The sequence below is a fragment of the Salmo salar genome, chromosome ssa27 (genome assembly GCF_905237065.1).
Source record: "Salmo salar chromosome ssa27, Ssal_v3.1, whole genome shotgun sequence".
Lineage (NCBI taxonomy): Eukaryota > Metazoa > Chordata > Actinopteri > Salmoniformes > Salmonidae > Salmo > Salmo salar.
Window position 1 is genome coordinate 18,080,894 of NC_059468.1, and position 23,508 is coordinate 18,104,401.

The 23,508-nt window shown below is 43.5% G+C and overlaps 1 protein-coding gene across 1 annotated transcript; it reads left to right on the forward strand.

Moving 5' to 3' along the window:
- Positions 1–5,696: 5,696 nt before the first annotated feature.
- Positions 5,697–22,954, forward strand: LOC106588615 (transmembrane protein 222). Its single transcript, XM_014177777.2, has 6 exons — positions 5,697–5,917; positions 10,635–10,719; positions 16,730–16,761; positions 17,912–18,008; positions 19,121–19,251; positions 22,008–22,954. The coding sequence occupies exons 1-6, from the start codon at positions 5,802–5,804 to the stop codon at positions 22,093–22,095; spliced, it is 549 nt and encodes a 182-aa protein (XP_014033252.1). The 5' UTR covers positions 5,697–5,801; the 3' UTR covers positions 22,096–22,954.
- The last annotated feature ends 554 nt before the right edge of the window (positions 22,955–23,508 follow it).

A 23,508-nucleotide genomic window follows, 5' to 3' on the forward strand; every position in this document is an offset into this window, starting at 1 on the left:
TATGAACTCAAAATGTGTAAAATATTTGAATTTGTTGCATGTTGCATTACATTTTTTGTTCAGTATAATTACAAAGAGGAAATTGGGTTTTAGAGACTGAACATTCAGCATTCTCTCTCCTGGCTGTCTGATTGTGATAGGGCGGACTGGGACAAAAATTCAGCCCTGGATTTTTGCTACACCAGCCCACATCACTGCGTGCTATGTAATGTTTTGGTTGTATGCATATCTTTCTGCCAAGAAGTGACCGGAATTTCAGCGAATGAAATAGGCGGGAAATAGACTGGAATTTTCAAATCAAATCAAATCAAATGTATTTATATAGCCATTCTTACATCAGCTGATATCTCAAAGTGCTGTACAGAAACCCAGCCTAAAACCCCAAACAGCAAGCAATGCAGGTGTAGAAGCACGGTGGCTAGGAAAAACTCCATAGAAAGGCCAAAACCTAGGAAGAAACCTAGAGAGGAACCAGGCTATGAGGGGTGGCCAGTCCTCTTCTGGCTGTGCCGGGTGGAGATTATAACAGCACAGGGCCAAGATGTTCAAATGTTCATAAATGACCAGCATGGTCAAATAATAATAATCATAGTAGTTGTCGAGGGTGCAACAAGTCAGTAACACAAGAGTAAGTGTCAGTAGGCTTTTTCATAGCCGATCTTTGAGAGTATCTCTACCGCTCCTGCTGTCTCTAGAGAGTTGAAAACAGCAGGTCTGGGACAGGTAGCACGTCCGGTGAATAGGTCAGGGTTCCAGCAGGTCTGGGACAGCAGGTCTGGGACAGGTAGCACGTCCGGTGAACAGGTCAGGGTTCCATAGCTGCAGGCAGAACAGGTGGAACTGGAGCAGCAGCACGGCCAGGTGAACTGGGGACAGCAAGGAGTCATCAAGCCAGGTAGTCCTGAGGCATGGTCCTAGGGCTCAGGACTACCTGAGAAAGAAAGAAAGAGAAAGAGAGAATTAGAGAGAGCATATTTAAATTCACACAGGACACCGGAAAAGACAAGAGAAATACTCCAGATGTGACAGACTGACCCTAGCCCCCCGACACATAAACTACTGCAGCATAAATACTGGAGGCTGAGACAGGAGAGGTCAGGAGACACTGTGGCCCCATCCGATGAAACCCCCGGACAGCGCCAAACAGGTAGGATATAACCCCACCCACTTTGCCAAAGCACAGCCTCCACACCACTGGAGGGATATCTCCAACCACCAACATACCATCCCGGGACAAGGCCGAGTATAGCCGACAAAGATCTCCGCCACGGCACAGCCCAAGGGGGGGCGCCAACCCAGACAGGAAGACCACGTCAGTGACTCAACCCACTCAAGTGACGCACCCCTCCCAGGGACGGCATGGAAGAGCACCAGTAAGCCAGTGACTCAGCCCCCGCAACCTCCAGTGCCTTTGGCTATGTAACGTAACCAGACACCAGAGAGCTCATAAACTAAGACTCATTCGCTGGTTGAAGAGACTGAGATTCGGGAGTGAATAAACATTGCTATAACAATTAAAATACAGACAGTCCACAAATTGACTTTTAACGGTGCATACACCGCCTGGGCTGGAATAATACATTATGGCCTTTCGCTTGCATTTCAAAGATGATGGTACAAAAAAAATATATATATTTTTTTCTATTATCATTCACCAGATCTAATGTGTTATATTCGCCCACATTCAATTCACATTTCCACAAACTTCAAAGTGTTCCCTTTCAAATGGTATCAAGAATATGCATACAGTGGCTTGCGAAAGTATCCCCCCCCCCCCTTGGCATTTTTCCTATTTTGTTGCCTTACAACCTGGAATTAAAATAGATTTTTGGGGGGTTTGTATCATTTGATTTACACAACATGCCTACCACTTTGAAGATGCTAAATATTTTTTATTGTGAAACAAACAACAAATAAGACAAAAAAACTGAAAACTTGAGCCTGCATAACTATTCACCCCCCCAAAGTCAATACGTTGTAGAGCCACCTTTGCAGCAATTACAGCTGCAAGTCTCTTGGGGTATATCTCTATAAGCTTGGCACATCTAGTCACTGGGATTTCTGCCCATTCTTCAAGGCAAAACTGCTCCAGCTCCTTCATGTTGGTTGGGTTCCGCTGCTGTACAGCAATCTTTAAAAATGACATTAAAAAAATGACATACCCAAATCTAACTACCTGTAGCTCAGGACCTGAAGCAAGGATACAGTGCTTTGCAAAAGTATTCATCCCCCTTGGCATTTTTCCTATTTTGTTGCATTACAACCTGCATTTTAAATGTATTTTTATTTGGATTTCATGCAATGGACATACACAAAATAGTCCAAATTGGTGAAGTGAAATGTTTCAAAAAATTCTCTAAAATAAAAACTGAAAAGTGGTGCGTGCATATGTATTCACCCCCTTTGCTATGAAGCCCCTAAATAAGATCTGGTGCAACCAATTACCTTCAGAAGTCACATAATTAGTCAAATAAAGTCCACCTGTGTGTCACATGATCTGTCACATGATCTCAGTATATATACACCTGTTCTGAAAGGCCCCAGAGTCTGCAACACCACTAAGCAAGGGGCACACCAAGCAAGTGGCACCATGAAGACCAAGGAGCTCTCCAAACAGGTCAGGGACAAAGTTGTGGATAAGTACAGATTTTAAAAGTTGTGGATAAGTACAGGTTTTAAAAAAATACCCAAAACTTTGAACATCCCACGGAGCACCATTAAATCCATTATTAAAACATGGAAAGAATATGGCATCACAACAAACCTGCCAAGAGAGGGCCGCCCACCAAAACTCACAGACCAGGCAAGGAGGGCATTAATCAGAGAGGCAACAAAGATAACCCAGAAGGAGCTGCAAAGCTCCACAGCGTAGATTGGAGTATCTGTCCATAGGACCACTTTAAGCCGTGCACTCCACAGAGCTGAGCTTTACGGAAGAGTGGCCAGAAAAAAAGCCATTGCTTAAAGAAAAAAATGAGCAAACACGTTTGTTGTTGCCAAAAGGCATGTGGGAGACTCCCCAAACATATGGAAGAAGGTACTCTGGTCAGATGAGACTAAAAAGGAGCTTTTTGGCCATCAAGGAAAACCCTATGTCTGGGGCAAACCCAACACCTCTCATCACCCTGAGAACACCATCCCCACAGTGAAGGATGGTGGTGGCAACATCATGCTGTGGGGAGGTTTTTCATCAGCAGGGACTGGAAAACTGGTCAGAATTGAAGGAATGATGGATGGCGCTAAATACAGGGAAATTCTTGAAGGATACCTGTTTCAGTATTCCAGAGATTTGAGACTGGGACGGAGGTTCACCATCCAACAGGACAATGACCCTAAGCATACTGCTAAAGCAACACTCGAGTGGTTTAAGGAAAAACATTTAAATGTCTTGGAATGGCCTAGTCAAAGCCCAGACCTCAATCCAATTGAGAATCTGTGGTATGACTTAAGAACAAATTCTTATTTACAATGATGGCCTACCCCTGCCAAACCCTAACCTGTACGACACTGGGCCAATTGGGATTCCCAATCATGGCTTGTTGTGATACAGCCTGGAATAAAACCAGGGTCTGTAGTGACACCTCTAGCACTGAGATGCAGTGCCTTATACCGCTGCGCCACTCGGGAGCCCCAAGGTACAAGGTTGTTTTGTGTCCCAAAAAACAAAAATATGTCCTGAGCTTCCTTAGAAACTCAGCAAAAAAAGAAACGTCCCTTTTTCAGGACCCTGTCTTTCAAAGATAATTCGTAAAAATCTAAATAACTTCACAGATCTTCATTGCAAAGGGTTTTAACACTGTTTCCCATGCTTGTTCAATGACCCATAAACAATTAATGAACATGCACCTGTGGAACGGTCGTTAAGACACTAACAGTTTACAGATGGCAGGCAATTAATGTCACAGTTATGAAAACTTAGGACACTAAAGAGGCCTTTCTACTGACTCGGAAAAACACCAAAAGAAAGATTCCCAGGGTCCCTGCTCATCTGCGTGAACATGCCTTAGGCATGCTGAAGGGAGGCATGAGGACTGCAGATGTGGCCAGCGGAATAAATTGCAATGTCCATACTGTGAGACGCCGCTACAGGGAGACGGGACTGACAGCTGATCGTCCTCGCAGTGGCAGACCACGTGTAACAACACCTGCACAGGATCGGTACATCCGAAATTCATACCTGCGGGACAGATACAGGATGGCAACAACAACTGCCCGAGTTACACCAGGAAAGCACAATCCCTCCATCAGTGTTCAGACTGTCTGCAATAGGCTGAGAGAGGCTGGACTAAGAGCTTGTAGGCCTGTTGCAAGGCAGGTCCTCACCAGACATCACCGGCAACAACGTCGCCTATGGGTACAAACCCACCGTCGCCGGACCAGACAGGACTGTCAAAAAGTGCTCTTCTCTGACGAGTCGCAGTTTTGTCTCACCAGGGGTGATGGTCGGATTCATGTTTATCGTCAAAGGAATGAGCGTTACACCGAGGCCTGTACTCTGGAGCGGGATCGATTTGGAGGTGGAGGGTCCGTCATGGTCTGGGGCAGTGTGTCACAGCATCATCGGACTGAGCTTGTTGTCATAGCAGGCAATCTCAACGTTGTGTGTTACAGGGAAGACATCCTGCTCCCTCATGTGGTACCCTTCCTGCAGGCTCATCCTGACATGACCCTCCAGCATGACAATGCCACCAGCCCTACTGCTTGTTCTGTGCATTATTTTCTGCAAGATAGGAATGTCAGTGTTCTGCCATAGCCAGCGAAGAGCCCTGATCTCAATCCCATTGAGCATGTCTGGGACCTGTTGGATTGGAGGGTGAGGGCTAGGGCCATTCCCCCCAGAAATGTCTGGGAACTTGCAGGTGTCTTGGTGGAATAGTGGGGTAACATCTCACAGCAACAACTGGCACATCTGGTGCAGTCCATGAGGAGGAGATGTACTGCAGTACTTAATGCAGCTGGTGGCCACACCAGATACTGATTGTTACCTTTGATTTTGACCCCACCTTTGTTCAGGGACACATTATTCCATTTCTGTTAGTCACATGTCTGTGGAACTTGTTCAGTTTCTGTCTGTTGTTGAATCTTGTTATGTTCATACAAATATTTACACATGTTAAGTTTGCTGAATATAAACACAGTTGACAGTGAGAGGACATTTCTTTTTTTTGCTGAGTTTATATCCTAGATATAGGACAGACACTTCAAAACTTTATTCCCTATGATATATTTTTAGCCATTTATGAACATGTTCAGGGGAAGAACAACAGAACAACTTGTCAGCTCAGGGATTCAATACAGCAACCTTTCAGTTACTGGCCCAACACTCTAACCACAAGGCTACCTGCTGCCCCTAATATAATGTATACATGTAAGGTAATTCCAAGCAGGATCAGATGGTGACAGGGGTCTCAGCAGGTTCAGGTAGCCAGGGAAGACCAGCCAATTGTACACCCCCCCATGGGCCAGATGTGGTAGAACCTGGATTCGAACCAGGGACTGTAATGACACCTCTTGCACTGAGATGCAGCGCATTAGACCGCTTCTCCACTCAGGAACCCTGCAAATGCTCAAATATATTATGATGATAATAGAGAAATTGCACAAAAATCCATAAAAAAAAAAAATCTTAACAGGCCTATTGGTCACTGGCTGTTTCCCTTTTTTCCACCAGCCCACCCAACAAAAATATGGTCCATCTGGCATTTGTCATAATTGCTAGATGGCCAATCTCATTGTTATGTCTGTGGAGAAGCTGGTTGCCAGGAAGTTGGGCGAATGAAATTCATTTTTCACAGTTGGTGATGGCGGATGTCGAAATCGACACCATGAAGAATTACCACATAGCTTTTGAAAGGATAAACCCCGATACGAGTCGTTACCCCTACTGTATCGTGTGGACACCTATCCCCGTACTATCGTGAGTTCCCGGAGTAAACTTGCATGTCTGCTTTGTCGTGTTTAGTGCGTGATTCATAATCAGTGTGGGAGAGTTATTGGTGACAGCTCCGTAGCTAACGTTTGCTAGCTGGCTAGCCAGTTGCTATCAGTTCGCTTATCAGCTGTGTTTAAGCCCTCGCGGTTGGTTATTAATACCGATATGTGCCGAGGACAAAGCTTGTCAAATTTAAAACGGTGGCTTTTCTTTTCTGACATACACAGTCAGGGACACTTGACAGCATAGCCCAGGGGCTACTTAGCCTTTGCTGGCTTCGTGAAGGCACACAGGCAAGCTAGGTTACAATAACTTTAGCGAAATGGCTGCAATGTATCCTAATGATTAATCCAACCAGCTGGCTTTGTATTAAAGTGACTTGATGCAATCTATCAGTTTCAGCGAGGCAACTCGCTACATAGTAACAAAGCCACGAGCTGTCACAGCAGTTTAAAGTGACATCATCCTCACAGACAGGTTGTTGGCATTTTGAATATTAGAAGTTTTTATCAGGCTACCAAAACACATTTCTATGGTTTCAAAACAGAAATGTATTTTATTATCTATATTTAAATCTGATTGTGGTGTAGTGTTGTAGGGAGTGTCTTTTGGATCAAGGAGGAGACAGATACAGCCTGCGTCCTTAGTGGCACACTATTCCCTTTATAGTGCACTACTTTTGTCTCTGGTTAAAATGAGTGCACGAATGACAATAGGGTGCCATTTGAGACAGTTCTCACCACCCGCTTTTTCCCCAACAACCAACTCTTCCCTACATAAAATCTCTCTGACTAGTATTTAGGTGGGCACGACTGCACTGCACTCTCTATTGGATCAGACATTATCTAGGATGCCGCCTTTGTGTCCTGCCCCTCTTTCCTGCACCATTTCACTATTGCAAAAGAGCATCTCTTGAATGCATAATATAATGGTATCATTGGTATAAACCAATTATATGAAGATATATCAGTGAGACGCTCTAGTGGGCTGCCAGATGTATGAGCAAACAATGTTGTTTTTGCATCCCAAATGGCACACTTCCCTATGTAGTGCATTACTTTGGGCCCTGGTCAAAATAAGTGCAATCGCTGTAACTCAATGCAGTTACGCCGCGATCAGACCGACGTCGTCATTGCATCAATGTTGTGTAATGAATTCTGCTGTCAAACTTTTGTAATCCCACATTTTTGGTGGATAACATTCACCTTTTGCTACTATTTCCGTCAAGTCAAGTATACAATTTAATGCAAACGTTAGATAAATCCAACGTATGCACCACACACTGCAACTGCAATGCTGCAAGGCAAACGCTGCGTTTCATTGCAGATTAATGTACTTCTGGTGTACCAAAATGCAATGACACTGTCGGTGTGATCGATGTGTAAGAGAACAATACACTGTCTGTCTGTTCATTTGATCAGTTGGGCTACACTGCCTTCAGAAAGTATTCACACCCCTTGACTTTTTCCACATTTTGTTGTGTTACAGCCTGCGTTTAAAATGGATTAAGTGAAGATGTTTTGGTCATTGGCCTACACAAAATAACCCAGAATGTCTAAGTGGAATTATGTTTTAGAGATGAACTACAAATTAAAAGATGAAATGTCTTGAGTCAATAAGTAGTATTCAACCCCTTTGTTGTGTCAAGCCTAAATATGTTCAGGGGTAAACATTTGCTTAACAAGTCACAATAAGTTGCACGGACTCACTCTTTGAGCAGTAATAGTGTTTAACGTGATTTATGAATGACTACCTCATCTCTGTACCCCACACATACAATTATCTGTATGGTCGCTGAGTTGAGCAGTGAATTTTAAACACAGATACAAGCACAAAAACCAGGAAGGTTTTCCAATGCCTCGCTAAGTTGGGCACCTATTGGTAGATGGGTAAACATAAAAAAAGCAGACAGTGAATATCCCTTTGAGCATGGTGAAGTTATTAATTACACTTTGGATGGTGTATAAATACACCCAGTCATGACAAAGCTCCAGCTGTCCTACCTAACTAAGTTGCCGGAGCGGAAGGAAACCGATCAGGGATTTCACCATGACACCAATGGTGACTTTAAAGCAGTTACAGAGTTTAATGGCTGTGATATGAGAACTGAGGATGGATCAACAACATTTGTAGTTACTCCACAACACTAAGCTAATTGTCAGAGTGAAACGAATGAAGCCTGAACAAAAATATTACAAAACTTGCATCCTATTTACAAGGCACTAAATGAATATTTCAAAAGACCTAGCCCCGCCCCCTGTCACTCAAGAAGCGCATTTGTTGTTCCTCAACCACGAGACACTTGCATTCAGTCTGCATGGTCAATGCAGCACATGCAACAATGTTGATGACAACGATGCTGTTTTCACTTGGCTTCTTAATATAAATCCACTAGCGTTCTATAATGACACTATTAGTTTATGTTTCTTACATCTGCAAACAGCTATGTAGCTATGTAAAATGTTGTCTTTTCTTTGCAAGTTGAGCCTAAATCGAGTTAGCCGCTAATGGCTAGCTAGGTAATAAATGTACTGAGCAGAGCAAACGTAACTAGCTATACAGCCTGATAATCAGCATTCTAAATCAAAGAGGAATATGTAAAGCATGAATATGTTAGCTATGTGATGTAGCTAAGAGAACATGAAATGTAGCCAAAGATTATAGGGTCCCCTAGGAAAGACTTATCAACACTTTGGTTCCTACCCTGGCATTTTCATTCGTTGTCATGTCAAACAACACTGTATTCAAAGTGCCTACTATTATATTCTAACTATACAATTAGAATAATAATATTTCCATGATTCCAACAGTTCATAGGGTGTGTCTATGTTTTAATAAAATCAACTATATGTAGGCTACTGAGCTTGTCTGACGCTTTAAGGAATGTGATAAAAATAATTGACACACAAATAACTAAAGAGGGAGCCAGAGATCAATATAGCCTAACCAGAAGAAAGAAAATCCTGTTCCTGATCAATTTTTTTCAATTTAACTAAGCAAGTCAGTTAAGAACAAATTCGTATTTACAATGACAGCCTACTGGGGAACTGCCTTGTTGAGGGGCAGAACGTCCGATTTTTACCTTGTGGTTTCGATCCAGCAACCTTTCGGTTACTGCCCCAACGCTCTACCCACTAGGCTACCTGCCGCCCCTAATATAAAGTGTAAATGTACACCAAGGTAATTCTGAGCATGATCATATGGTGACAGGGGTCTCAGCAGGTTCAGGCAGCCAGGGAAGACCAGTCTGTGATGGAGCTGATGTGAACTTATGCAGATACACTTTATTCTCTCTGTGCAACAAAAACTGGACAACCCAGATGCTTTAAAGATTGAAACTATTTTAAGGCAGTCAGACAAAAAACTTAAAGTTGATTTCTAAACTGTATCAAGGGTTGATAGAGGCTTTTCCCGATGACTCAAAACATGTAAAGCAAAAATGTGAGGAAGACCTGGTAGAAGCTATTGATGATAATGAATGGATACAGATATGTTTAAATGTCCAGTCATGTTCATATCATCTCAGACATAAATTACTGCAGTTTAAGACCATCCATAGAATGTACTATATGCCAGTGAAACTGAATATCATGCACTCAGAAATGCTGTTCCTCTGCTGGAGGTGTAAAACACAAAAGGGAACATAGTTGCAGATGCTATGGTCTTGGGAAGGCTGGCTGAATTCTGGCAAAGTGTATGTTCTTTTATCTCAGCATGTCTACAGATTCTCCCTTCTCCTTATTTTTGTTTGCTTGGAAATGTTGATACTGGAGACTGTTATCAGAAGAAACTGTGTAACCAAGAATTTATAGTGGCTAAGAAATGCATTGCTATTATTTGGAAGGTTGGTTTTCCTCCAACAATGTCACAATGGATGGCAGAAATGTCAAGTTATGTATCCCTAGATTTGATTTATTACAAGATTAAGGGTATACTGGGCAACTTTCATAATTGTCTGGATGCCTTATATGGAATACTGTATGACAAAAGGATTCTCTATTAAAAACATGCCCAATGTCAAGGGAGATATTTATTTAGACAATCAATACATGCTGGGCTACTCAGTCCTGGCCCTGGAGGTCTGCCTTACTGTGGGTTGTCACCCTGGCCTTGGTCTAACACACCTGAAACCAATAATTAATGTTTCACTTAGATCCTAAAGCTGAGTGGGGTGTGTTGGGCCTTGGACCCCTAGGGGCAGGACGGCACGACCCAGCTATATTGTGTGCAAGTAAAAAGAGCTGTACAGTAATATTAGGCCTATGAGATTAATGAAATGGAGGATGTGCTGTTTCTGTGTGTTAATGTGTATGTGTTTTCTTTGCATGTTTTTGTTTACTTTTGTTTCCAAGCCTTTACCTTGAAAAAAAAAAAATGGGAAGGAAATTGTGTTGGGAGAGTTAAGTTATTGAGTAGACTGGTGGGGGTTGGGTGTGCATGCGGCTCAGGTTGGCTAGGCGGTCTGGCTAAAATTTGATATAAAGTATGTCTCAATAAAGACAGTCAAGTCTTTGTACTTAATTTTTTAAAGAGTTGTTAATTTGTTAGGCTAGTGGTTAAAGGTGCAAAACAATATTGTTGTTCTAAATAGAGACGGCTAGAAAGGCCGTCATATTGGATTGTGTAGAAATGCTGGAAATTAGCTTTAGACCCCCCAGGTTATGTCCCCACCACTTCTAAAACCAAAGTTGCACCCTTGCAGATGGCTGCTACCATTCATTGGACACATGGGAATCTGCACCTCTTCTGGTATCATCCGGGACTTTGCTGGGCCCTACTTTGTCTCTGTGAGTACTTGTCTTCTTCCTCTCCTTTCTTCTGGTTTTTTACTATCTTCTTTTTCTGTTCTTTCTCTCAAGCGGCAGAAGAAAATTGACCCATATCATTTGGCTGAAATCCTGATAAGCCTAGACACACTACACACACGTGCATAGATTTAGGGCCCATTTCCCGGACCCAGATTAAGCCTACTCCTGTAGATTCATCTTGGTTGGGGGGAAACCGGCCTTCTCTGTTCCAGGATATTGAGCTTTGTCTGTAATACTTGTTATAAGTATTGTTATAAGAGTTGCCAAGACAGCACAAACAGATTTGGGAACAGGCAAATATAAATTGGAAGAGCTGTCTTTAAACCACATTGAAATACCTATTGGCTGCCTGTAGAGGTAGTGAACTATAGATCTATATAACTAGATCTGCAAGCAGAACCTTATATTGAAGTCATATGTCAAGTGCTGCTCCTTGCAGTGATTGATATATATATATATATATATATATATATATATATCATACTTATTACTGCGGGCGCTGCCTTGGGACTCGACTGGGGACTAGGTTTCAAGAGAAGAAGAGTCTAATAGCTGTGTGTGTGTGTGTGTGTGTGTGTGTGTGTGTGTGTGTGTGTGTGTGTGTGTGTGTGTGTGTGTGTGTGTGTGTGTGTGTGTGTGTGTGTGTGTGTGCTCACTATTACATTGGCCTTCCTGGAAGAACTTGTCAGGGAAATGCATGTCCCCTCAGGGATCAATAAAGAGTTCAATATGATCTGTTAACTCCCTGAAGCTCTCCAACAAGTACACTGCTACAAGCACCCTGTATTGGCCCCAAAAATAAACTCCATTCTTTGGGATTGCTAAATTGAATAAGAAAGACTATACACCCTACAGTAGGATTTCCCTGGTCTGTAAGAACTAGAGACGCAACCCCTCTGTCGCCATGAGCTTTTCTAAATGATAGCATAATGTTTGTTCTAGCTCAGGGAAGGGCACTGGCGGCCACTGTGCCCTTTTGTAGGCTCGCGGATCAATTTCCCAAAACAGAACTGTCGGGGTCTCAATTTACTGTTGAGAGTTAGAATAGTTTCATATTCAAGATTTCATGTCACATGTACAATGACATTTTAGCATGTACAATTGAAGTTGGAAGTTTACATAAACAAGTTTTAATGACTCCAACCTAAGTGTTTCAACCACTCCACAAAGTTCTTGTTAACAAACTATAGATTTGGCAAGTCGGTTAGGACATATACTTTGTGGAAGGCTACCCAAAACGTTTGACCCAAGTTAAACAATTTAAGGGCAATGCTACCAAATACTAATTGAGTATATGTAAACTTCTGACCCACTGGGAATGTGATGAAATAAATAAAAGCTGAAATTAATCATTCTCTCTACGTTTATTCTGACTTTTCACATTCTTAAAATAAAGTGGTGATCCTAACTGACCTAAGACAGGGAATTTTTACTAGGATTAAATGTCAGGAATTGTGAAAAACTGAGTTTATATGTATTTGACTAAAGGTGTATGTAAACTTCTGACTTCACCTGTATATCTTGGTGGGGCAAAGTCCCCACCCCCAAAATTGCGTTGCATGCCAGCAAAGCACTAAACAATACATTAATTGCACGACAATGGTGACAAACTGTGCCCACTGTGCCCACAAACTGTTAGGGCTTACGTAAAGCTGTCTGGATAAGAGTTTTCTTTTCAGCACCATGGAGTGAATCCTTACCACCGCTACACCTGGCTATCAGCGGAGCCTTGTCTGGCAGTGAAAAAGTTAATTCAGCCTCATTTACTGCCTTTCAAAAAAAAACAGCTGATATGGCTGACTTGCTTAAAATAATGTGGTTTCTACTGACAATTGGGATGTACAAACTATGGCATAAGGGAACGACGAGCGGATAAGAGTCAATCCGTAATTTCCATTAAGACATTAATGAGCGAGCTTGGAAGGGACGTAGTCAATATTACTATTTGTTCAGAACTTTTTAAATGTACAGCGACAGAATTCAGAACATGGGCCATTCTTAGTGTTCTCCCTGTATAAGTCAGAACCATAGGATAAATGAAGGGGGCATATAAGCAGACAATGAAAGCTCTTACAATATTCAATGATGACATTTCTCTAAAACAGGCTATAGGCTACATCTGCACCACTGAGTCAGAACAGTAGGCGAAATTATGAGGGGGAAAGGCACCAAATTATTAGGGTCAGGCACATAGGCTACTAACAGCTTACTACACAACATACAATTACTTTCTTAGCTACAGTATACAAATCTCCCTGGCATATTATGTCATTTATGCAGCAGCATACAATACATTTTTGGACTCACCTTGTTGTGCTGTGCTCACTTGAAAAGGAAGGGGGTCCTTTTGCGGGACAATTTTGTCATCAAACTTTGTCGACAACGTCAGAGCTCATTTTTTCAGAGTTCCCAGTTGTCTTGAACTCACTGAGGTCTGAGATTTCCCAGTTCTGAGTTTCCAGTTGGTTTGAATGCGGCAGAAGTCATTCTGGATTGACAGCATTCCCAATGTATTCAATCTTTTTCTGGCCAATGGTGTTGCATGTGAATGTTTATCCTTTTAATCTTGGAAAAGAGACCCTTAAAACCCAGACTTGGACCACACACCCACTCCACTGAATAGCAGGCTAGTGATTGCTTCGCGACGCTTGCAGTTAGATACGGATTCCTTTCAAAGCACTCATTGTTGAATTTGCGATTTCCAATGTTTATGGCCGATAATACAGTGAGGGAAAAACATATTTGATCCCCTGCTGATTTTGTACGTTTGCCCACTGACAAATAAATGATCAGTCTATCATTTTAATGGTAGGTTAATTTGAACAGTGAGAGACAGAATAACAACAAAAAAATCCAGAAAAACGCATGTCAAAAATTGTATAAATTGATTTGCATTTTAATGAGGGAAATAAGTATTTGAACCCTCTGCAAAACATGACTTAGTACTTGGTGGCAAAACCCTTGTTGGCAATCACAGAGGTCAGATGTTTCTTGTAGTTGGCCACCAGGTTTGCACACATCTCAGGAGGGATTTTATCCTACTCCTCTTTGCAGATCTTCTCCAAGTCATTAAGGTTTCGAAGGCTGACGTTTGGCAACTCGAACCTTCAGCTCCCTCCACAGATTTTCTATGGGATTAAGGTCTGGAGACTGGCTAGGCCACTCCAGGACCTTAATGTGCTTCTTTTTGAGCCACTCCTTTGTTGCCTTGTGTTTTGTGTTATTGTCATGCTGGAATACCCATCCACGACCCATTTTCAATGCCCTGGCTGAGGGAAGGAGGTTCTCACCCAAGATTTGACGGTACATGGCCCCGTCCATCGTCCCTTTGATGCGGTGAAGTTGTCCTGTCCCCTTAGCAGAAAAACACGCCCAAAGCATAATGTTTCCACCTCCATGTTTGACGGTGGGGATGGTGTTCTTGGGGTCATTGGCAACATTCCTCCTCCTCCAAATACGGCGAGTTGAGTTGATGCCAAAGAGCTCCATTTTGGTCTCATCTGACCACAACACTTTCACCAGTTGTCCTCTGAATCATTCAGATGTTCATTGGCAAACTTCAGACGGGCATGTATATGTGCTTTCTTGAGCAGGGGGACCTTGCGGGCACTGCAGGATTTCAGTCCTTCACGGCGTAGTGTGTTACCAATTGTTTACTTGGTGACTATGGTCCCAGCTGCCTTGAGATCATTGACAAGATCCTCCCGTGTAGTTCTGGGCTGATTCCTCACCATTCTCATGATCATTGCAACTCTACGAGGTGAGATCTTGCATGGAGCCCCAGGCCAAGGGAGATTGACAGGTCTTTTGTGTTTCTTCCATTTCCGAATAATCGCACCAACTGTTGTCACCTTCTCACCAAGCTGCTTGGCGATGGTCTTGTAGCCCATTCCAGCCTTGTGTAGGTCTACAATCTTGTCCCTGACATCCTTGGAGAGCTCTTTGGTCTTGGCCATGGTGGAAAGTTTAGAATCTCATTGATTGATTGCTTCTGTGGACAGGTGTCTTTTATACAGGTAACAAACTGAGATGAGGAGCACTCCCTTTAAGAGTGTGGTCCTAATCTCAGCTCGTTACCTGTATAAAAGACACCTGGGAGCCAGAAATCTTTCTGATTGAGAGGGAGTCAAATACTTATTTCCCTGATAAAAATGCTAATCAATTTATAACATTTTTGACATGCATTTTTCTGGATTTTTGTTGTTGTTATTCTGTCTCTCACTATTCAAATAAACCTACCATTAACATTATAGACTGATCCGTTCTTTGTCAGTGGGCAAACGTACAAAATCAGCAGGGGATCAAATACTTTTTTCCCTCACTGTATCTCTTAATTATTTATCTTCACATAACAAGGATTGAAAAGGATTTGCCAGTAGATTGTCGACTTGATTCATGATGATGACTGCTTGTCTAGCTTGGTGGTTAAGATTTTGAAAGTATGATGTGGACATGATCAGTTCAATCAAAGCTATGGTATATATAACGTGATTTGACATTATTTTATCTGTGGCAAATGACCTTGAGCCTTCTTGGATGGGCACTTCTGATATAACTAAATGGCAGCACCCAAGGAGCTTGAATGTTTGAGCTCTCCCCGTAGATTTTGCGGTGACGTAGTGTCCCCATGAGTGACAGAACACTGAGCCAATCACGGTGCAACTACAGAACATTACCAACCCCTACGCTCTGTATTTTCCACTGGCTGCCCCACCACCACAGAAAGCACTGAGCTAGACAGAAACACCTGCAACACAACAACACCATTTTTTTTTACATTGTTTGTAAACTGATATGTGACACGTATTAATGACAAAATAAGATACAGGCAACAACAACAAAAAATCAGTTGGGGCCCCACCTGCCCTGATTGACAGGTCACCACTGCTTTCTTGCAAGCTCTAACCCCAACAATGCAGTCCTCAATAACAATGTACTGTAATACAAATAATAACAAGGTAGAACAAAAACACAACATAGAAAATACGAAGAACATGATTAAGTAAGCATACTATATACAGGGTCAGTTCCAGTACCATATTTACAATATGCAGGGATACTGGAGTGATAGAGGTAGATATGTATAGAGGTAAGGTGACTAGGCGTCAGGATTTATGATAAACAGAGTAGCAGCAGCGTATTTCATGATTGGATGTGTGTATAGTCAGTAGAAATGTATTTGCATTTTATTTATGTATGAGCAACTGATGGAGTGTTTGTATGTGTGTTGGAGTATCAGTGTGCGTAGTGTGTAGGGCCCTGTGAGTGTGCATAGAGACAGTGCAAGAATAAGATACAAAGGTCAACTCTGATAGTCCGTGTTAGCTTTTTAGTTAGCTATTTAGCAGTCTTATGGCATGGGGATGGAAGCTGTTCAGGAGCCTGTTAGTAGTGCTTGCCGTGCGGAAGCAGAGAGAAACAGTCTAAGGCTTGGGTGGTTGGAATAGTAGAATACACAAGGTACAATTTCTACATTTGGTTGTGAATCAGCAGTTTTTCTCTTGCTATGTCAGTCACTGACAGTCATTCAATTAGCCATGTCAGCTAACAATGTTTAGATTGGTAAGTTAGTCTAGCCAGCTATCTAAACTTGCAGTAATCATGGTCGAATTACGACAGGGGGGCTCCTTTGATTTTGTTAGTAACTTTCACTTCGATATCATATTACAAATTGCAAACATTTCTCTCCACCCTATAGCAAAATGTGTAGAATAGCATGAAATGAACTGTAAAACAAAACTGAAGCATGCTGACACCTTAACACACACACACCAGTGCCAGGCTAACACCTGCTGGGTACTCTTTATCTGCTTCCTGTAGCACAACACCTTATATGCTTTGTTGTTGATATCTGCTGAATTTATGAAAATTGAGAGACCCCAAAAAGTGAGCTTCAGGGTGATTTTAACATTGTCATTCATTAGGTTTGATATTATGAACGCATTACCAATTATATTGCATGTTTATTTTTCTTTGTGATTTATTGCAGGAAGACAACATGGCCTTTGGGAGACCAACAAAGTAAGTAAATTAAATGTTCTGGGGTGTGTTTAGTCTTATCCTGATGACTGAAATATTTATTGTGTTCTTCATGGTCAAATCAGTAGAGGGATATTAAAATCTCTGCATCTTTTCTTAACAAACAGTGGGGTCCCAAATTATTGACACCCTTGATAAAGATGAGCAATAATGACTGTATAAAATAAAGAATTCTGTGAAATTCGACTATTTTATGCTAGTACAATTGCTCAGAGAAAGACATTTTGTTTAACAAGTAAAACATGCAGTTTTTCTCAAAGGTAGGTGTCAAAATGATTGACACCCCTAAAGATTCTTATAAAAAAGTAGTCAAAAGTCCCATATTCCTAGAATGCAATGAATACATCAAGCCTGTGACTCTACAAACTTGTTGGCTGCATTTGCAGCTCATTTCTGATGTGTTTCTAATTATTTCTAGCCCAGTAGAAATGACTGGTAAATAATGTATTATGTGATTTTTGGAGTCACTTTTGTTGTGAATGAGAATATAAGTTCTCTAAACACTTCTACATTAATTTGGATGCTACCATGATTACAGATAATCCTGAATGAATCATAAGTAATGAGGAGTGAGCAAGTTACAGAGGGTCAAAGATCATACGCCCCAATTTATTTTAATTTTAATTGAACCTTTATTTAACTAGGCAAGTCAGTTAAGAACAAATTCTTATATTCAATGATGGCCTAGGAACAGTGGGTTAACTGCCGTGTTCAGGGGCAGAACGACAGATTTTTACCTTGTCAGCTCGGGGATTCTTTAGGGGTGTTAATCATTTTGACCCCTACCTTTTTGTGTGTGGGGAAAAAAATGATTACTTGTTGAACAAAATGTCTTTCTCTGAGCAATTGTATTAGTATAAAGTAATATAAATTCAAAAATGTTTGCGCATACAATGTAAATTAGTATTTAAAATATTTTATTGAGTTATTATTGCTCATCTTTATCAAGGGTGTGAATAATTTCGTACCCCACTGTATCTTCAATAAAAGCACTTGTGCAGAGCAGTTAGCTTGGTCCCAGATCTATTTGTGCTGTATACCCAACTCAAGACAGCACAAACAGATCTGGGACCAACCAGGCTACAGAGTAGTAGTAGCTTTAGTTTCTGATAGATTCTCTGTGTATTTGAAGGTACTGGATGCTGGACGTAGCCAAGGTGTATGCTGGTGGCGCCAACGCCTGGGACACAGCAGTGCAAGACGCCTCAGAGGAGTACAAAAACAGAATGGTAAGGAATTGTAGGCGGAAGGTTCCAACCGGAAGGTCATTGGTTTGAATCCAAATTCCGAATCTGTTGGGATTCTAGGTACACTACATGACCAAAAGTATGTGGACACCTGCTTGTCGAACATCTCATTCCAAAATCATGGGCATTAATATGGAGTTGGTCCCCTTTTGCTGCTATAACAGTCTCTACTCTTCTGGGAACTCTTTCTACTCGATGTTGGAACATTGCTGTGGGGACTGATGTTGGGCGATTAGGCCTGGCTCGCAGTCGGTCGCTCCAATTCATCCCAAAGGTGTTCGATGGAGTTGAGGTCAGTGCTCTGCAGGCCAGTCAAGTTCTTCCGCTTTCTCCTTGCATGCGCCAAGACCCAAATTCGTCCGTTGGACTTCCAGATGGTGAAGCGTGATTCATCACTCCAGAGAACAAGTTTCCACTGCTCTAAACTTTGTGGCGGTGAGCTTTACACCACTCCAGCCGACGCTTGACATTGCGCATGGTGATCTTAGATTGTGCAGCTGCTCGGCCATGGAAACCCATTTCATTAAGTTCCGACGAACAGTTATTGTGCTGATGTTGCTTCCAGAGAAAGTTTTGAACTCGGTAGTGAGTGTTGCAACTTAGGACAGAAGATTTTTTACGCGCTATTCGCTTTAGCACTCGGCGGTCCTGTTCTGTGAGCTTGTGTGGCCTACCACTTTGCGGCTGAGCCATTGTTTTGTTCTAGACATTTCTGCTTCACAATAACAGCACTTACAGTTGACCGGGACAGCTCTAGCACGGCAGAAATTTGACAAACTGACTTGTTGGAAAGGTGGCATCCTATGACGGTGCCATATTGAAAGTCAATGAGCTCTTCAGTAAGACCATTCTACTGCCAATGTTTGTCAATAGAGATTGCATGGCTGTATGCTCGATTTTATACACATGTCAGCAGCGGGTGTAGCTGAAATAGCCGAATTAACTAATTAGAAGAAGTGTCCACATACATTTGTATATATAGTGTACCATATACCATTGCCTTTGTGCCTTTGAGCAAGGTTCTTAACCCCTAAGCTGTTCCAAGGGTGCCGCACCATACAAATGTTGATTGTACCTCTCCCCCCCCTCCACAGCACAACCTCTGCTGTGACAACTGTCACTCCCATGTGGCCATGGCTCTGAACCTGATGCGCTATGAAAACAAGACCTCGTGGAACATGATCAACCTCTGTCTGCTCTCCCTAGTCCACGGAAAACACGTCAGGTACTGAGATACTGACTCTGACTTTGTCTGCTCTCCCTCAGCTGACGACAAGCACGCCAGGTACTCTCTGTCTATCTGTCTGCTCTCCCTCAGCTACGACAAGCACGCCAGGTACTCTCTGTCTATCTGTCTGCTCTCCCTCAGCTACGACAAGCACGCCAGGTACTCTCTGTCTATCTGTCTGCTCTCCCTCAGCTACGACAAGCACGCCAGGTACTCTCTGTCTATCTGTCTGCTCTCCCTCAGCTACGACAAGCACGCCAGGTACTCTCTGTCTATCTGTCTGCTCTCCCTCAGCTACGACAAGCACGCCAGGTACTCTCTGTCTATCTGTCTGCTCTCCCTCAGCTACGACAAGCACGCCAGGTACTCTCTGTCTATCTGTCTGCTCTCCCTCAGCTACGACAAGCACGCCAGGTACTCTCTGTCTATCTGTCTGCTCTCCCTCAGCTACGACAAGCACGCCAGGTACTCTCTGTCTATCTGTCTGCTCTCCCTCAGCTACGACAAGCACGCCAGGTACTCTCTGTCTATCTGTCTGCTCTCCCTCAGCTACGACAAGCACGCCAGGTACTCTCTGTCTATCTGTCTGCGCTCCCTCAGCTACGACAAGCACGCCAGGTACTCTCTGTCTATCTGTCTGCTCTCCCTCAGCTACGACAAGCACGCCAGGTACTCTCTGTCTATCTGTCTGCTCTCCCTCAGCTACGACAAGCACGCCAGGTACTCTCTGTCTATCTGTCTGCTCTCCCTCAGCTACGACAAGCACGACAGGTACTCTCTGTCTTTCTGTCTGCTCTCCCTCAGCTACGACAAGCACGCCAGGTACTCTCTGTCTATCTGTCTGCTCTCCCTCAGTGATGACAAGCACGACAGGTACTCTCTGTCTATCTGTCTGCTCTCCCTCAGTGATGACAAGCACGCCAGGTACTCTCTGTCTATCTGTCTGCTCTCCCTCAGCTACGACAAGCACGCCAGGTACTCTCTGTCTATCTGTCTGCTCTCCCTCAGCTACGACAAGCACGCCAGGTACTCTCTGTCTATCTGTCTGCTCTCCCTCAGCTACGACAAGCACGCCAGGTACTCTCTGTCTATCTGTCTGCTCTCCCTCAGCTACGACAAGCACGCCAGGTACTCTCTGTCTATCTGTCTGCTCTCCCTCAGCTACGACAAGCACGCCAGGTACTCTCTGTCTATCTGTCTGCTCTCCCTCAGCTACGACAAGCACGCCAGGTACTCTCTGTCTCTCTGTCTGCTCTCCCTCAGCTACGACAAGCACGACAGGTACTCTCTGTCTATCTGTCTGCTCTCCCTCAGCTACGACAAGCACGCCAGGTACTCTCTGTCTATCTGTCTGCTCTCCCTCAGCTACGACAAGCACGCCAGGTACTCTCTGTCTATCTGTCTGCTCTCCCTCAGCTACGACAAGCACGACAGGTACTCTCTGTCTATCTGTCTGCTCTCCCTCAGCTACGACAAGCACGCCAGGTACTCTCTGTCTATCTGTCTGCTCTCCCTCAGCTACGACAAGCACGCCAGGTACTCTCTGTCTATCTGTCTGCTCTCCCTCAGTGATGACAAGCACGCCAGGTACTCTCTGTCTATCTGTCTGCTCTCCCTCAGCTACGACAAGCACGCCAGGTACTCTCTGTCTATCTGTCTGCTCTCCCTCAGCTACGACAAGCACGCCAGGTACTCTCTGTCTATCTGTCTGCTCTCCCTCAGTGATGACAAGCACGCCAGGTACTCTCTATCTGTCTGCTCTCCCTCAGTGATGACAAGCACGACAGGTACTGAGATACAGCTGCAGAAAAGATGAAAAGAAACTCCTCCAGACTGCATTTGAATGGATGTTGTTAAGATTCACAGCACTGTGACTTAACTTTTTTAGGACCAGAACTGTGAGGTAGGGCTGGATATTGGGTATGTGTACGCTCTGTACTCTCTGGGTCCCAGGGGCTGATAGATATGTCACTGAATTTCCTCTGAATACAGAGAATCCTGGAACACTCTGAGGGACAGACAGACAGACAGAGGGCCTGATGATTCTATGGAGATATTAGGATTGAGTCTGATGATACAGTGGTATGTTTTGGTTGATGGAATGTGACAGCTCGTCCCCATGCCCCTTCCTGTGAGAGTGGTAGCAGGCAGGAGTCTTCCCACTAGCATACTACCTAGAGTGAACCCATGCATGCAGGCAATCTGATTGGTACTCATCCTAGTACGGACATTGGAGCGTAGCTATGTGAGTGGTTGGTTGGACAGACGCGTCACATGACCCTGGCCTGGCTGGATCTTAAGCGGTTGTCATGGCAACCACTTGAGCCTCTGTAATTAATTACGTGCGTGCAATCTCAGGCGTGTGCTGTCAAGACTATGGGGGAAATTAGGTGAAGAATTCGATTTTCACTCAGTCACTCCTCAGACCTCATATGATCGCTTACGTCTTCTGTTATTGTTGTTGTTCCAGAAAGCCAATGCTTCTCGCTCTCTTTTCCCCATCTGTATCTCCCCCTCTCTTTCTCTGTCTCTCTCTCTCACTCTCCCTCACTCTCTGCTCCCCATCTGTATCTCCCCCTCTCTTTCTCTGTCTCTCTCTCTCACTCACTCTCTGCTCCCCATCTGTATCTCCCCCTCTCTTTCTCTGTCTCTCTCTCTCACTCTCCTCACTCTCTGCTCCCCATCTGTATCTCCCCCTCTCTTTCTCTGTCTCTCACTCTCCCTCTCCCTCCATCTCTGTCTCCCCTTTCCAGCTGTGCAGGGTTCCTGAAGACCTGGCTTCCCTTCCTCATGTTGCTGAGTATCATCCTAACTGTGGCTCTGACCATTAACCTGCAGTGACCAGCCAACCAGGTGGGAGGACACAGCTTTCAGGGTGGCCAGGGGGCAAGGAGCAGAGGGGGAGTGGGATGGACTCCCTGCAGAAGGGGGGTGAGGGAGATTGGGAGGGGCGGGGGGTTAGAGGACAAACAGGGAGGGAGGGAATGGGAACCCCCTGCAGGTTGGAAGTGACGGTAGAGGTGGGAGGTGTCACACCTCAACTCTGATTGTGAGGATGGAGAGGAAAAAAGACATGGAACTGTGACACCCCAGCAACATACAAACCAATGAGAGGACAATGAAGAGAAGGCCAGAAACATCCTCCACTCAACTAAGCACAAAGCCTGTTTGTTTCTAGGACCAGGCAACCTGGCTTTCACTGGTGGCGTGGCCCTACTGAAGCTGGAATACATTTGGATGGCAATTTTAGTTGTTTGTTTATTTTGGGGTTGAGAGTAATTGTTCTTGATGGACGGTAGCTTACTTTTAAATATTGTAATGCCCCCCACAAACATCCCAACTCCATAAATGTTTATGCAATTTTCAAATGTTTTGATTTTTAATGAAGGCCTAGTATATGGGTATAGACCATCATAACCATCCATTACCTAGGAATGTGGAGGGGGTGGATGTTGCCGGTTCTGTAGATTACAGTAGCGATGGTAGTGGTGAAGGGGGTAGGGGTTGTTCTTTCTTTCAGGGGTAGTAGTCTTGTCTCCCACAGGGACAGCAGCATCCTTGCCTTTGTCTCTCTCTGCCATGCTGAAACCAACACCCACCATCCATTTTAATGACATAGGACTATGATGATGATCCACTGACTCAGTGCTTCCCATACTCTGAGATAAATAAAATACTCCATCTTGATATTTCACTTTAATGCCTTTCAAGGAATGTGTTATTGCATTGGCATTTTACGCTTGGTTTGATACAGTTCCTATTACTGCAACTTTTAATAACCTGTGATTCACCAAGAATGGTTTGTTGTTTCAATGAATTCTATCTATTTACTACTATGGACTGTATCCAGGATAACAACTCTCAAAACTCTGCTATAAGCAAGTGATGCCTCATCTTGTGTGATATCTATGAGCGTAGTTGAACTGCTTCTGTCTGCATCTTATTTAAATATTTGTATTTTTCTTAACTCTATTGACATTTGTATGTTTAGAGACCATTTTAATTGTGGCTCTTTTCAAAACGGGATTATAGATTATAGATTTCAGATAATCTCATTAAGTGTGTTGGATTATTTGGATACTTCCTACAGTGGCCATGGTAACCTCTGTGGAACCCTGGACTCATAACTCTGGACTTCACCTGCAGATGGGAATGGAATGCATGATGTTCTGGAATTCTGCAGAGTTCATTTGTGTTCTGTGTTGTAGGATGTGAGTGTGCTAAATGGAGAGCTTCCCAGTCCCTACAGGAGAG

What these genes read in the sequence shown, in the direction of transcription:
- LOC106588615 (XM_014177777.2), top strand. Translation starts at nt 5,802, where the DNA reads ATGGCGGATGTCGAAATCGACACCATGAAGAATTACCACATAGCTTTT. An exon ending in GCCTTTGGGAGACCAACAAA is followed by an intron (nt 16,762 to 17,911) that starts GTAAGTAAATTA and finishes GTGTATTTGAAG; the next exon opens with GTACTGGATGCTGGACGTAG. An exon ending in GTCCACGGAAAACACGTCAG is followed by an intron (nt 19,252 to 22,007) that starts GTACTGAGATAC and finishes TCCCCTTTCCAG; the next exon opens with CTGTGCAGGGTTCCTGAAGA.